Source organism: Pararge aegeria, chromosome 4 (assembly GCF_905163445.1).
Source record: "Pararge aegeria chromosome 4, ilParAegt1.1, whole genome shotgun sequence".
In the NCBI taxonomy this organism is placed as follows: domain Eukaryota; kingdom Metazoa; phylum Arthropoda; class Insecta; order Lepidoptera; family Nymphalidae; genus Pararge; species Pararge aegeria.
Window position 1 is genome coordinate 3,043,721 of NC_053183.1, and position 16,902 is coordinate 3,060,622.

At 34.0% G+C, this 16,902-nt stretch overlaps 1 protein-coding gene across 2 annotated transcripts in view; it reads right to left on the bottom strand.

The window, feature by feature from the left end:
• The window catches only part of LOC120637694 (neurogenic locus Notch protein), a 192,642-nt gene that overhangs the window by 43,923 nt on the left and 131,817 nt on the right, over nt 1-16,902 (bottom strand). For both annotated transcript variants that reach the window (XM_039909646.1, XM_039909645.1), the window contains exon 4: nt 7,562-7,906. In XM_039909646.1, the coding sequence (XP_039765580.1) occupies nt 7,562-7,906 (345 nt within the window). The remainder of the gene's footprint in view (nt 1-7,561; nt 7,907-16,902) is intronic.

Below are 16,902 nucleotides of genomic sequence, written 5' to 3' on the forward strand. Positions count from 1 at the left end.
TCTAGCAGAAAAAGTGTCCGGTTTCTGGTTTACCGGATGACTACAGAGTGTTGAAAAATAATAATAAACCTTCTTAGACCAACCCGACTCCTTTGCGAACTAACTAAAATAAAACACCGAAAAAGAAAATACTACGTATATTTCGGGTTTGTATACTCAAAGTCATCTATGGTTAAGTCTATTAATTTTAACCCAAATGCACATTGGATAACTCCAAAGCCTTTGAGAACATTCAGGCTTGCAAGTATCCTTACGACGTTTCCCCACACCGTTAAAACGAAGTGATATTTAAAAGCGGTGGGAGACTCTTAGGCTGTGGCTAGATACTACCCTACCGACAAAGACGTGCCATCAAGTAATTTAGCGTTCCGGTACTAAGTTGCGCAGAAAACGATTAGGGCACAGAATTAAGATTATCCAGAAACCATGTACACGATTAATATTTAAGAATTAAGAACCACTCTAATTTTGTAGAGTATCTCGAATAAGCGTTTAGTAACTTTCCATTTAGCAGTTGACAGAAATTATTTTACCTCTAATGTTCTAAGCTTTTATCGTAAAATTCACGCAAAACAATAATATTCCGTGGGTGTGAAGGCTCTGTATGTTCGTAATTCCGTGATTAGGGGTAAAAACTACCATAAAACAGTTTATTCATATCTATTTTATGATTTAATAGCGTAAATAGACGCTACATTCCTAAATTTCAATTATATTATATAGACCGCGGCTGCGTACGCGTTTTTTTGTGTTTTTCATGAATCCTGCGGGAACCGTAAATGTTCCCGGGATAAAAATGTGTTAAACCAGGGTATAATCTATCTCCGTGCCAAAATTCAGCCAATTTGGTTAAGTAGTTTTTGCGTGAAAGATTAACAAGCTTCCGTCCATAAAAACTTTCGCATTTATAATACGAGTGTTGGTAGTATTTCGATAAATAATTATAATGTCAAACTGTGTGCAGGTACTTACTGTGCTGTCGTAAGACCTAGGAATGTAGTTTCGGCTTAAAGACATTTATTTCTCAAAAACTTCACTTGCATCGAGAATACTTTAAAATGAGTAGATACAAAATCACAAAGTGCTTTGTACCATATTATTTAAAAGTAAACATTTTTGCCAGTGGTTAAAGAAAAAGTTAGCGAGCGATAATACAAATCGTTTTATAAGAAAGAGGTCACATTAACTTAACGGAACGGTATTTTGTACATGTTCAATAACAAGTTTTTGGAATATTGGTAAACTTTTAGTGTTAACGATTATCTTAGGTAAATTATTGTACAACAGCACTCCCTCACACAGTATGCTTTTCGATCCATAATTGGTTCTGGTTTTAGATAGTAAAAATTTAGTTTTACGTTTTCTTAGACAGTTTGCGTATGTTTTTGTTTGAAATCATAATTGTGTGAGTATATTATCTGTGCTTATTTTTCTTATTAAGGTGCCGGTTTTTAATGCGTACAATTGATTAATATTAAGAATTTTCGTCTCTGTATACAATTTATTTGTAGGAGTTAAATAGTTATACTTATAAAGAGCTTTTAAAATTTAATAGTTTCGCTTTAGTATGGAAGCCTAAATCTACAAAATACGTCCATTGACCTATCTGACAAACTTCTTTAATGTGGGTATTCTAATGGTTTTTGGTTTTAAATAATTTCAAGGACACATATAATAACACTGTCTCCTCTCACTTATGTTATTTATCTTTCTCCAATAAAAAAAAAACAAGTTTAGCACACTGATTGTTGCCAAGCTGAGACTTTGCATATTTTTTAAATAAAGACTAAAAGGTTTTATTGTTTATTTTTTCAATAAGAAAGATTTATGAGCTTAGCAAACGCTGCCTACACGATCCTACCGGGCAATTTTTCCGTGCAGCTACAGAAAAATAGACTATATGTACCTACATAAAATAGTTACTATTACATAAAGGCAGAGTGCAGACCGCCGTTCTGTCTGTCGAATGAAAATAGACTAATTATTTATTTCAATTCGACATTCACTTTATTTATTTTCACGGATGACAGGTAACTTGTGCATTTTTGAAATATACCAAATTATAAAAAAAAAATTACGAAAGTTAGCATTCGTTATTCAAACGCAAATAATCCTCCTTTTTCTTGGAGTATTTCAGACAACCGTAAAACACGAATGCAAAGAGGTGTATCATCAGGTTTGAGGGAAACCAACAGATACTTAATAGTTTTAAGTGTCTCTATTGTCATTGGCGAAGAAACTGGTAAACACAGCTGGTTTAAAAAACTATTTTACCACCGATTTAGACCACAATTTTCGTGTTTCAAAAAGGACAACCGGTTCCCTAGTTAAGTTAAGAAGCTTTTAGTCAAACAATTTAAAAAAATGCCTATTAGCAATGTTACATTTATACATCGGTGAGTAAAATGGCTATGGCATGTGAAATTATATCCCTAAAAACAAGATTAGCAGTGTCAGTTGCTTGGCTGAGTCTTGGCCAATACATAAATATTGTTATTTATAGTCAGCTTATATTTTATAGTGCGCTTTCGAACAGACCGTGTCGTGGCCGCCCCGGGCTAAACCACAGAGTAACTTACCAACTTGTAGACACGCAACGCATATTTTTCTCTATTGTTGGAACGTTTCTCATGCGTTCTCATTCGAATTAACGGACTAGAGGTCTAAGTCAGTAGTAAATATCAGTTGGATGTCAAAATAAGTAAAGGAGTCTGGATATATGTTTTTTTTTGTGGAATCTTTTTTTTTGAACACACGCAACAACAAAAAGTTTCTTTATTTTATCTGTATGAGTTTGTTTTGTCCTTGAAGTTAGTTAGGTTACAGGGTTTTCTGTCCAATAAATTGCAAGTTCCCGCCAACGTCTGACTACATAATATTCTCAGTCATTATCATGGCCCATCCATTGATCTCATAGGAGGGAGGAAGCTTACAGCTTAAAAACTCACCACGCTGCTGAGTCCACCAACCTGAGGCGTAGGTGTTAAGCCTCATGTGTCTGTAATTACACCGACAGAAGGGTATCTTCATACTAGAACAATGCTATTTAGCGGCAGAAATAAGCAGGATGGTAGTAGGTACTTCCCCGGACGAGCTCTGTCACCAAAGGCACTATTAATACTTCAAAGATAATTAAAAGCGAACAATTTTCCGACTGACCGTGATATAGAATCCAACACTTCGCGATTCCTAGTCTTAAATGCTTAATAGCTATGAGACCGTCAGCTTTTAGACTGTAAAATTCATTTTTATTAATTTAAAATGCATATAAAAATGCTTATGCGCCTGAGCGCTTTCCCAATTAAGCTACTCTGCAGAAACAGATCTTCGGCAATGTACCCTCTACGCACGTTTCGCTCCGAAACCGGAGCATCTCCAGGAGATGTTATCTTCTCGTAGATCTTCAGGTGGTGTTATTAACAATTATTCATTATAAAGTCAACATCTCCTGAAGATGCTCTGGTTTCTGGTTTTTTTTAACTTTTTAAGGAACTTTAAACTTTTTAAATTTTATCATGAAAATAAAAATAAATATATTACAGATAATACACACATCGCCATCTAGCCCCAAAGTATGCGTAGCTTAATATGTTATGGGTACTTAGATGACTGTTGAATGTTTTTATGAATAGCTGCTTAGCTACTGCTCAGGCCGCGATTGCCAGAGAGTCGCAGGTTCAAATCCTGTCAGTCCTGAAAATTTTTATATGCATTTTAAATTTATAAAAATTGTTAATCCCCCAAGTGTAGGTAAAAACACTAATAAGATTATGAAAATTAAGCTTGATGTGCTATACTCCGCGAAAGCAGGAGAATCAGTATAGTGCAATTTATAATTACTTAAATCCTTATACTCCACACCAAAAAGATCTTCGGCAATGTACCCTCTACGCACGTTTCGCTCCGAAACCGGAGCATCCTCAGGAGATGTTCACGTTACAATAAAAAAAATTTAAGTCATTAAAAATTAGGTATTCATTGTAAAGTCAACATCTATTAACCTCAATTTAGCTTAATTTTAATAATATATCACGGAATTCCGCAAAGTAAAGCCTGCTTCTATCCAACGAATAAAAATTATAAATTTCATTTCATAGTATGCAATTTTTGCACTCTATTTCATACAGCTCTATCGAGGTCGATCGGCCGGTCGATTTACATAACGTTTTCGGGTTATCTGAACAAATAGTCTTTGATTGTGTGTTGCGAAATAGCTAAGCGCTAAATTATGTGGGAGAAACTAGCGTGAACTTTAGCAAAAGTGCTGGACTCCGGCAAATTAATTAGGTTGGTATTATAGTAGTTGGAAACTGTGTGATCTCGTAAACATAATCAGTTTATCATTGTGTTTAATTATCTACTAGACGGCTGATTGGCACAGTGGGAAGCCCCCTGCTTTCTGAGTCCAAAGCTGTGGGTTCGATTCCCGCAACTCGAAAATGTTAGTGTGATTCAACGTTTTTCGGTGGCTGGGTGTTCATCTGTATATAAAGTATTTATGTATATTTCTTAAGAATAGATCAACGGGTACATACCACGATAATATTTTGAATTTGTCGATATTTCGACCCAGTTGCATGGATCGTGGTCAAGACGGGACCACTATCCATGCAAATTAAGAAATGTTGATTAACCACGAACATCTTAGTTTAAAATATTTACATATAAAAGAGAAAGTGTGTGGGTATGTTTCGTATAGGCTCCGAAACGGCTGGACCGATTTCAATGAAACTTTCAAGGAATCCCCGGATTGACCTGGCGAGTAATCCTGTAAAGTTTGGTGACGATCGGAGCACTCCTAATTTGGAACAGTCAAATACATCTTTTATTTACTATGATGATATTCTATTGTTGGGTGTACATGTGTAGATAATGATCTTCAACCGCTCGAGAAGAGAATAGAAGAGAATGAATACGGAGAGAAATAAATTATTTAATATATTATGAGACTTAAATTATAAATTTAATGATGTAAGTTTATTGTTTAAATAAAATAAAGCAAAATCTAGCCCGGCGAAGCGGGCTGGGTACGCTAGTTATTTATAAAAATATTCATCAGTCATCCTAGAACGCATAACACAAGCTACACTTACTTTGGGGCTAGATGGCGTGTGTTGTCAAATATAAATGCGTACTCGGTTATGGAATTACGTCTAGCTTACACACAAAAACTATCACGGATATGAAAACAAAATTTAGTAACTATTTCAGAAGTTATTGTCTTGTTTCGTATTATAAAAACACTGTCACGGATATAAAAACACAATTTAGCCACTATTTCGGTTTTTAATGCCGTGTTCCGTATTTTTTAAAATAAATCGTCAGGATTAACAGTAGTGCGGCATTCCCACTACTGGGCACAGGGATATTTGAGTGTAAACCCACTACCGGCCTAGTGGCGCAGTGCGCAGCGACCCTGCTTTCTGAGTCCAAGGTCGTGGGTTCGATTCCCACAACTGGAAAATGTTTGTGTGATGAACATGAATGTTTTTCAGTGTCTGGGTGTTTATCTGTATATTATAAGTATTTATGTGTATTTCATTCATAAAAAAAAAAGTATATTCATCAGCTATCTTAGTACCCATAACACAAGCTACGCTTACTTTGGGGCTAGATGGCTTTGTGTGTATTGTCGTAGTATATTTATTTATTTATTTATTATTTACTACCGTGCTTTATCCGTTTATGAAGTTAAATTAATTTTCGCAAGGTGCTAAAATGGCGACCTTGCTAAGGTGTAACCAGCGCTAGCAGACCGCCCGCTAATTGGGCAGACAATATCAAACGAAGTTCAGAGCGCCGCTGGTGGGATCGTGGGATTTCAAACCCCTATAAAAGACATACATGTGGACTTCCACAGGTTAATATGCTCGTGATTTATTCAAATTATCAAATACCTACAGATAATAAACCAGAAAAATATTACCACGTATCACCTTAATAATTTACGAGCAAGAAAACACCATTAAAATAAATCAGTTTAACAAAACCGCTAATTTCCGAAATTAAACAGCAATAACACCTGCTGATAACATCGAGATACCAAAGTAAATGACTCCAGCCTCCGTGTCAGAGGTCAGGAATCGAACCAAAGACAGGTGTGGAAATAATTGCTAAAGCACAGAATTTAGGTGCGGTTAGTACTAGTGATAGAGTAGGTTAATGATATAATGAACTTACATGGGAAATGATGATAATGGACGAAAAAATACGTATTTATTTATTATTCTAACGAAGGAATATTTCTTTTGTATTTTGACTGGTAAAATATTTTTAAGGAACCAACAATCCAACGTAAATTTCGGGGACCGTTTGGGAAAGTGAACTTTAAAAGTTGTGAAACGCAAACGATCCCATAACTGGACTCTATGGAACCAAATAGGTCCCTTAAATCCCATAGCCCGTTAAACTGCGCGTTAATGATGTAGCAAGGAAGCCTTTGGGTAGATCTGTTACGAGAGGTGGCCCTTGCTAAATTAACTTGTTTTAGATTTAGATACTTCAAATAGTTATCCGCCATAAAAAGACACACAAGTCTTTATATAGCAGTGGATATAGAAACTGTGACTTTGTAAGGGAAATTGTCCAATGTATCGACACCATTTCGTCAACCTGATAAGTAATTTAACGGTTATGTTAAGTTAAGCACATAATTGACCGCGTGCCTGTTAAACTACTGACCGTATTTGTGTTAGCAGATATATAATATCAATGGCATATATAAAAGGTACTCCGTAAAGTTTATTATTTAAATAATAAATAAATAAACTACGACAATACACACATCGCCATCTAAACCCAAGATAAGCGTAGCTTGTATTATGGGTACTAAGATGAGTGATAAATATTTTTATGAATAATGTACATAAATACTTATAATTTATACTCATATAATAAAGAGGTAAAGTTTGTGAGTTTGTGACACTCGCGGGAGTAAGCTCTGGATCTCCTTAACGGATTTTAAACATTCTTTCTTTAATATAAAGCCACATTATTGGTGATGTTTATTGGCCATATTATCAAAAGTTATGAATACTTATCCAAATAAGTAAACTTATCTTCTCAAGTATTTAAAACAAAAGACTTTTCCCTTTTGCTGCTTATAATTTAGACGAATGGTTAAAGAGATAATACGAGATTCGAGATAGGTATGGAACCGCGACCATGTCATAATATTTTGAGTGATTTTATTTATATGAGACGGATTTTTATATGTTTAAAATGTCAACCTATTTAGAAATAATCAATATTGGCTTATATCAAGTTGGACTCCTGAAGAACCGTATAATATTTTTGTACCAAATAATAACATTACATGTTTGATAGAAGCAGGCGTTACTTGCGTTAACTTCGAAAAGTTAGATGAACATGCCTAAGCTATCACCGTTGAGCTGTGGTTTTAAGTCCTATGGTTCGATCAATTTTTGAATTTAAATGCCATTTACCATCTAAGACTGCATTTTGTAACCATCATTTAGCAGCAGGTAAGATTCTCGTCAAGGGCTAAAGTACTTAGTAGAAAAGAAAATTGCAATAAAAAACATCCCAATTATTCACTTACCGGTAGGACAATCACACTCGTATCGTAGCTGATCCAACTGCGTACACCTCCCGCCATGCAGACACGGTGAAGGTTCACATGGGACATACTCCGTGTCACAATCCCTGCCTGTATACCCCGGCTCACACACACAGGTGTAAGACCCGTGGGTGTTGAAACACCTCCCGTGGTGACATGGGCCGGAGCCGCTCGAGCATTCGAACACGTCCTCAGTACATCGCGCGCCGGTGAAGCCGGGTGGACAGGCGCAAGAGTATCCGGCCGTCGTTGTATTGTCTGCAACGCAACGACCTCCGTTCCTGCAGGGTTGGGATGCGCAGTGGTCTTCGTGGGAGCATTCTTCGCCTGTTGACAAGGAGATAGTTTTAATTTTAAATTAGGTACATAGATAACATTCTTAAAAAGTTACTTTTAAATCAGGAAACAGGCTGGGCCTAGCGTTAAGGGCTACAGTAGCGTTATCAAACAGTTTCTCTGCGGCCAAAAATTGTTAAGTTCAGTGACCTTGAACTCTAGACGAGGTTTTATTGAAATTCAAGTTTATGTAGGCACATGCACTTATGAAGCTTTCATACATATATGTTAACATAATTGTGATAAATTCGTTCACCAACACCTTAAACCTAAAGATACGAGGGCCCTAAGAAGAGCCCACAACAAACAGCCGGGCATTTTCTTTTTGTTATCACCATCTCAAAGTCAATTAATATTTAGCTATGAAGTAAGAGCAAGATTTTTTATCTTTTAAGTATTCTTTTATATTATAATAGATTTTTTCTAGCTTACGTTTTATATAAACTTTGAAATTGTTGCGAGACAATATTTCATTCGTTAATTTTGAATTCCCCTTGAATGATTATAATGATTTTATGTAGCGTAATAAACTGCACAAGGAGTTTATTTCTCTTCTAATTTTCTTATTGTTACGGTCCATTTTCATTTAAAATGTGCTATATAATAATAGGGCTGATTTAACAGCATCTTGAGTAAATCAAACGGCAAATGTTGCAAGACGTTAAATGATCCTGGTTTCCAATTTAATTAAAATATATAACTTGAAATATCATTAGTTAAAAGACAAAAAGACTAACTAAATATATGCTAATCAAATTTTACATTCACGTCCATAGATCACAAAAACATCTGGATCGGCATCAAAGTATTTTCTCATGATTTGAAATTCAAACCTAATTAACCGGTGATATTGTGTGAAATAGATTCACAGATACTTCTTAATTAGCAGCATCCAGTTATTGACCATCAATTAAAACCCAAATAGCTCATTAGGACATCAAAGTCAGAAGGATCTACACGTTTTTTGCTGAATAATTAATTTTATGACATGCGGCTCGGTAGAAACACGTTACAAAATGGATATATTCAAAAACCCACAACAAAAACAAACTTCCGAAGCGCCCCCTGGATTTTTATGTTATACAAAACATATAAATGAAAACAAACTCGAAAATTCTGTTGCTAGCCCGACAGTCCGCCAAATACCCAATATTTTGCGCTTTCAGCACTATAGTTAACCATAAAATTATTGCAGTATTAATGGAATTATTTACCCTCCAACTAATAAAAGCTGTAAAGCGATTGCATAGTGACGCAATTTTTCGTCTTCTTCTTTAGAATGTCAAAATATTGAGACTTTATAGAGATAAGAGAAAACATGATATAGCCAGCTCGCACATTTAATCGTAAAGCCATAATTGCCCTTACACAAGAAGACATAACATGAATAGCGATTGAATGACTAAAACTTCTACACCAGTTAAGAAAATAGTCATGAAAAATAGCTAAATAACGATTATTCCTTCTAATGAAAAAGCCACATTTAAAATGGTCTCTATTTTTGATACAGACGATATTTGTAGAACACTTAATTTTATGTTACAACTTTTTGCGCCGATGCTGTAGAAAGGAGCAAAATAGTAATTTAGATAACTTAAATTATTACTCCTCAAGGATTTATGAAAATACTTAAAAAGAAACTGTTCTGCATTTTCTCGCGCTTAACTTTTGGGATGTAAAGGTTTCATTGTCAATGAGTAAAGTCTTATCTATTTGATCTTGTTAATCTTACTTTCGTATTAAACGTTTATTAAAATGAAAGCAGCGTGTTCAATATTCAATAAGTAGATTCAGTCAATAACGATTACATTTTATGATCGAAAATATAACTTGTCATGTTAAATAGATATGAATTTGAGATAAACTCGTTTTTGAAAATATATAATCATAGTTAACAAGCCTAACGGAATACTTGTGGAGGTCAAATTGTTAAGAAAATCAATAAAAGTGGAATAAATTATAGTTATCGGCTACTTAATGACAACAGTTGTCTATACTGTTGATTTCTTTAGTGAATTTTTGGATATTGATAAATATCTACCGTTTACTGTCATTGAAAAAATACTTGCAACTTTTAATTGGTTTTAAATCAAGCAGAATCTAGATAGTGCAAATAGGTCGAAGGTCGGTAGTTGCAAAAGGTTTTTTAATTTGATTCTTCTGTATTTTCAGCTACGGTGGCTGATACACCCACTGATGACATCCATCTACTGATCGGTTTAACTAATAGTCACGCATATATGTTAGGGAACCTTATGATAGGATATCTATTGGTGTACAAGTTTATCTGTGAACATCTAATATCTGTTTTGATTTTCTCATACATTGTAGTTAATCTATAAACACGTCTTTTATGCAAAATTAATTAATATTGTGAATGCATAACTTTTAATAGTCATTATTGGTTATAATGTTCCATTTCACTAGCTCATTTTCTGTATTTAACCCTACTTGTTATACTAAACTCAAATTTGATGACGTAACATTCTTACGTACGACGTATCTTTTATTTAGAAGGAAACTGAAAACTCAATTTCTAAATCATTATTTAATGTTCCGTGTAATTTTGTCTAAGGAACATCGATCATCCATATCTAAAAGTCCATCGCATTTACTACTGAACAAAGTACCGAGTAAAACACAGTATTTATTAGTCTTAAGAAATTTATTAGGCATGATTACTTTGTCAGCTTTGATCCCAACCGGATCCTTGTGCTACTCATTAGGGGCTATGTCACTGGTCTTGAACTTTTGATTACAAGAAGCGTATTTTCGAAGCTTTTATTATGAAGGGCCGTATTTGATCTGTTTTTCATTAAAAAACCAATTAACTGTGAAACATGCGGCAGTTTCAACGAGTACTTTTATTTGATTACTGTTTTAATGGTTTTCCCTTTCTGTATAAGTTATAAACTAATTAAACAAACTGAACTGATAAATTATTTAAATTTTTGTCATTATTTAACTCCGTTAATTTTTTAATTCAGGCAATGTGCAAAATCCATTAAAATACAAGACAATATAACTAAAGATGAATTTTATTTTATATCATTTTTTTCCCCATTTTTTAAATTTCAATCGCTAAAATAATAAAATTACTTTCGATCACTAATTGTTTTTTCTTACGTTTAAGATTAACACCTGATTTTGGTTTCATTGAAAAATAAGTATTGTTATTAGATCAATGTACTTAACTGCATTATCGTTGCCTACTTCGTGGAGCAGAGGGATATACTTAAAGTCTTAATCGATTTAAAAGATTTAAAACCTATTTAATAAGAATTATAATTCGTTCGGCACTAAACGTGAGAAGGACCTACCACTTTTAACAGTCCATATTTTTTTCTTAAATCATTCATTAGTCAATCGATAAGTTACGACTTAGGCATTTGAATCGAATGGACGATTTAAATGAATGCGTTATGCGCTCGCACCAAATTCGTCATCAGATAATTGGAATGCTTAGCTGACTAATCGACTTGCGCTAAACGACATCAGGAATTTAGTTTGATTGGTGGAACACGCTCAATTGCTGTTATGCTCACAGTTTTGATTCTTGTGCATACTTCTTTGTATTGTAGTTCAACTTATACGACATTAAACCACTTAAAAGGATAGTATAAGTTGAATTATCCATACAAATCCCTCTATTTCCTCACTGGATAATGTCTCTAGAGCAATCGTTATTTAGTGTATATATGTCGCAATCATTTATTTTTCTTAAAAAGCTTATAACTTTAGAAAAACTGAATATCTAAAATGACTAAAATTCGCCTTTTTTCAGCCATGTACCAAAAATGAAAGAATTAAGAAAGATTAATCTGCACGTAATCTTTCTCAGAATTTTTTGCCATAAATAATTGGACCGGTCGGTTCGGTTTTAGATCTATTCATCAAATTTGTCTCAAATACAATCTAGATAAATATTACTACCCCGTTAGCTGATTCGTAGTAATTACATTATTGACATTAGCCAAAAATTGCGAGGCATATATTATCATGTTTGTAACGAGAATGAAATGTGTTTAAAGTTAAATTGAAAGAAAGTTTAATATTAAAACTAACGGATTGTGATTTGATACGAGAAGATAGTGATCAATCGAAATATGAAGTAAATTTGCACGGAGTGTTTAAGTCATTAATTTGAAAATCTTAGCTAACCAGGAAGTTAATCTTATGAGATAACTATTTATGTTGTTTTTTTGTTCGTTACTTAGCGACACTTTTGCTAAGGGATTAAAGATTTTTTATCAGACCGTTTGGATACACAGAAGCTACCTCGGTGACTTTAATATCAATTTATTGGCAATGACATGTCGCCATACAGTAGTAAATTGTTGCGAAAGAGGAAACATAAATTGCTTCACTTTCTACTTCTTATTTCGTATTTCCTGTGTGAGACAATTTGCTCAGACGAGTCGGGTCTCTTGGTGACTCATAATAAAGTTGCTTCGGTTGCTCGTTGGTACGGAACTGCTAGCCAGAGTGGTTACTAAGGGTGTGAGCCAGCGCGACAGCTTTGCTGCTGCGAAATGGTCTAAGCCTCGAAGTAATCAGGAGTTTGGTGAACCGGACGTGCAACTAGCACCTTTTCTGAGTCTCCAGTGAGTGAGACCACAACTTATGGTGTCCTCTGGACAATTGGAATCATCATTACTTACGGTCTTATGCTGCTTGCGTTCAGCAGCATCATGTCACTATTTTGATGTCATCTGACCTAATTGGGGGCTAACAATGCTTCGATTACTGTTGTGGCTCATGGTTCTAGCATCTTGACACCCGAGCATCCATCGATTTCTGAATTATTTGCCCTGCCCATTGTACAGCACAGCTTCGCGACTCGAGCTATAGCGGTAACTAACTGTGCTTCTTCTATGGACCTCCTCTTTTCTGATTTAATCAAGCAGCGCGAGCGAAGATCTCTCAATCGCTTGAAAGAACTGAATTGAGTCCATACGTTAGGTTCCACAAATAAGATTAATGTAAGATGTAAGAGACCAGCTATTTGGTATGTTTATTTAAAACAATAGACTTTGAGATCATCCACCTCGATCAGAGATAGAAGCCAAGCTAGTCGGTTGGTAAATCTTTCCGAAAGGGCCTCACAATCTATCATTGGTCAGTATGTTGAATAAAACAATAGAGAAAGGTACAGACGCCGATGTGTCCGAATCGCTAGCGACTAGAAGCCGGCTCGGCCCTTATTTTTATAGATCTGACAAACACTATGTTTAGAAGAGTTCTATTTACCAAATATGCTGTAGAGTTTAGATGTACTTTTGTACACATGTTATGTATATTGAAGTATTATTGGCTGATTTACCTGTCGCATTATCCTGTTTTCTATTACTACAGTTATCACTCTGGGTTGTCTAGAGGAGATCCCTTGAAGAACTTTGTCGTATTTTTTCTATTTCTTTTATTTATTTACTTTGTATTAGCTGTTGTGTTATTTTGTGAATTAAAACACTGCAGGATGGTATTATAAACTAAAAAAACTATTTGTCTTGGAAGTCTTCATATTGTAGGTAAAACTTGTGTGAGTTTCTTTCCTACAACTTCCGACAGTGGGATAACAACAAATATGATTGAAAGTCAAAACATGAATGTCAAGATCCAATTCATCATGAAATATAATCAAATAGTTGATGCGCTTGATTTTGAGCTTGTGCACTTGTTGCTTGACGTTACAAGATATAAGGAATCATAATAATTTAAAGTATGCCGAATATATTATCCAGGATGGAGTAAACTTGAATCCTGGATAAAATTATCTACGATCGGTTCAGCAATGGTATAAAAAGTCGAATTATGTTTAATTAAATGGTATACCTGGCTGGCCAGGCTAACCAATTATTAATTACAGTAAATCTGTATTTTTATTAATTGTCTGGTATTATTATTCAATTTATCTGGCACTTTGGATTTAATCAATCTCTTAAATGCCGAGAAAAAAACTGAAAGCTGTACAAGTATTTTTAATTGCACAGGTTACAAAAACACAAGACCCACCGGCATCGTTTCGTTTGATAACATAATTGCGCTTGTAATGCTTTTAACAGACGATATAACTTGGTTGAAGCCAACATGAATGACTTATATCTCAACTTAAACAGAAAGAGTTCTTCGCATACTTCAAGAACGCAGTTATATAGCCTTTAGCTCCTTTGATTTTGAGAATTGGTCTAGAGTTTTGTGCTTTGCAGAGTCGGGTCAAACACATTAAAAAGTAATGTTAGCTATAAGTAGAAATAAATGTTATAGTAGGCACTAGAATTAAATCTAAATATTGTTTCGAAATTGTTCTTTGTCAATATCATTTCATAAAAAATCTTGAAGCCTGTTTTAAATGTTTGTAATAAGTACAAATTCACTCAGACCTAAATTATCTTTAAGGGACTGACTAAGTTGGTGCGTCTATTAGCAGAAAAACCAAATTCTTGTAAGCTCAAAACTATATTGTTGATTATAAACTCTACTGGATCGTAATAGGTGTTAAAGACGTTTATGTCAGCAAGCTATTAAAAGGTTAAATTGAAATGAAATGTTAATAGTTAAGACAACTTTCAAAAACTATCGTTTCTTGTTTCATCATATCGTAATTGTTTAGGTTTAATAATACCTTCAAGTTATTCACTTAAATTAAGAAAAAAAAAATTCTTTTCAATATTTATATTATTAAGACAGACTTTAGTTAAATGTTTAAATTCAAACCGTGGCCTCCATATTGCTATAATAATAAATTATCCATTGTCAAAATTTTTCATTTCAGCTTAGTCTTTCCTTTTGTTAAGTACAACAGGCTACTAATACGTCTAATTTTTCTTTTTTCTTTGTGATTAATATAATTAAATTCCAAAAGTGTTTGATAATTTGTATAAACAGACAGATTTAGACTTTTTTAATGGTAATAAAAAATTTGGAATGAGCTAAATGAAGGAGCAATTATTTCTTTTTTTAGTAAATGTTGTGAGTTCGATTCCCACAACTGGAAAAAATATTGTGCGCTTAACATGAGTGTTTTTTCAGTGCTCGGTGTTTTTATCTATATATAACAAGTATTTATGTATATTATTAATATTATATATAAATTAATAAAAATTATTCATCAGTCATCCTAGCACACATAACACAAGCTTAATTTCGGCTAGATTTATTTACTTATTTATTTAGGAAAACCAACCGCTAATAATTTTTTTCTTGTCCAAGTTTTTACGCTGTGAGCTAAGTGAATGTACAGCTTATTACAGGTTTTCACAACGTTTACAAATAATTTCAAAATTAATTTTAAAATTAATTAGATTGCGATGTCTGTATTGTCGTACATATATTACTTTAGTTTTATGTAAATAAGTAATGATTGCGCATCAACTACGTTTCTTCTATAGCCTATGATCGCCTGGAAGAAATCGCTATGTAGCAGTAAGACTGCCGCTGCCAAATTATAACCTTTTTCAAACTGGCTCTATGATTTTTTTCTGTGGGGAAAAATAAAAGTTCGGTATTCAATCATGCCTTAGTAAAAAGCTCTCACTGTACTTAACGTTATTTAATCATATTATTATAAAGTACGTACCTACATTATAACATATCTTCCCAAGGAACAAAGTGCAATAAAGCCTAATTAATGTCGTAAATAGCATAGGTTCCGCGATTTATTCATATCTCATACACTTGTATAGGTTCAACAAACACCTGCTGCATTGCTACGGACAGTCATTCACCGTATATGGAAATTATCTTATGAGCATTAGATACAGGGTGTTCGACACCAATCAAATGTTCAATAGTTTCAAACAACATTATGATGCATGATTATAAAATATATTGTTTTCTTTCTTTTTCCGAATCCATAAAAGGACAGCCATCCAGACACTTTTAAAACTTTTATCTCGACGAAATTACTGTATTATACTCCTTATCTGGTTGTATTTTGCATTGTTTCTGTTTACAATGCATATATATAGTAGGTACGTCTATGAAAAGCATCATTTATTCGAGCATTTGTTTTAACGCAAACAATGTTTTTTATTTAATTTATTATTATTTAAATAGTAAATAAGTTCTCTCTCATTATTAGTGACTCAAAACTTTGAATCTATATTATCTATTAGCCATAACTGTGAGCTAATATATTCTGACACGACCAATTATATCCTGTTACACTAATATTTCGATAAACAAAGATGCAATTCGTCGTGCTAGGACACTCATTGGCAAAGACCTTGTAGTCAGAAGACTGCAAGGTCTCGCCTGCCTGCCTCGCTGTATTCTACAAGATACATCTCGCGGAGAGTGCTATTCGATTTGAACCATCTCCTTTCTATCATCGAACTGCGAGGCACAGAAAGAATCTGCACTTTTACGTTGTTGAAATACCATCTGGTCAAAGGCTTGGAATGCCCTCCAATCTCCCGACTTCCATATTATCTGGGTACCTTCAAATCAAGAGTGACTAGACATATTCTAGGCAAGCGCCCCACATCTTAGGCTGCATCATCACTTGCCATCAAGTCAATCATTATCACTCACTTGTCTATATATCAAAAAAATAAACTTTACAGACCAGATTTACAGACTTTTTTTTTAACTTACAGGAGGGAACTCTTGATGTTTGACTATTTACTGATTTAGTACATACAACAAAAAACCTAGCCATTGTGAAAGTAAAAATATTTTTTAAAATTGACAACCCTAATCTAATAAGGAATCATCCGATAACTATCTAGTATTAAAGATTAATAAAGGCGGTCATATTTCAAACCAGAACACCATTATGCTGTCATATAAAGATTTATTGGTATTGCTTACCGGCGTATACCACCTTCAGGGCTTTAGTACCATAGACCTTCTTATACCTTAGGCTTCATACGAGCCCAGTTTGAAAAGGTGCATTATTCCGTTTAAATTACAATGTTATAATAAAGCCTGGTAAGTATTTTATATGGACACAGAGCCCTTTGATCAAAGATTTCTTTACCAGCAAA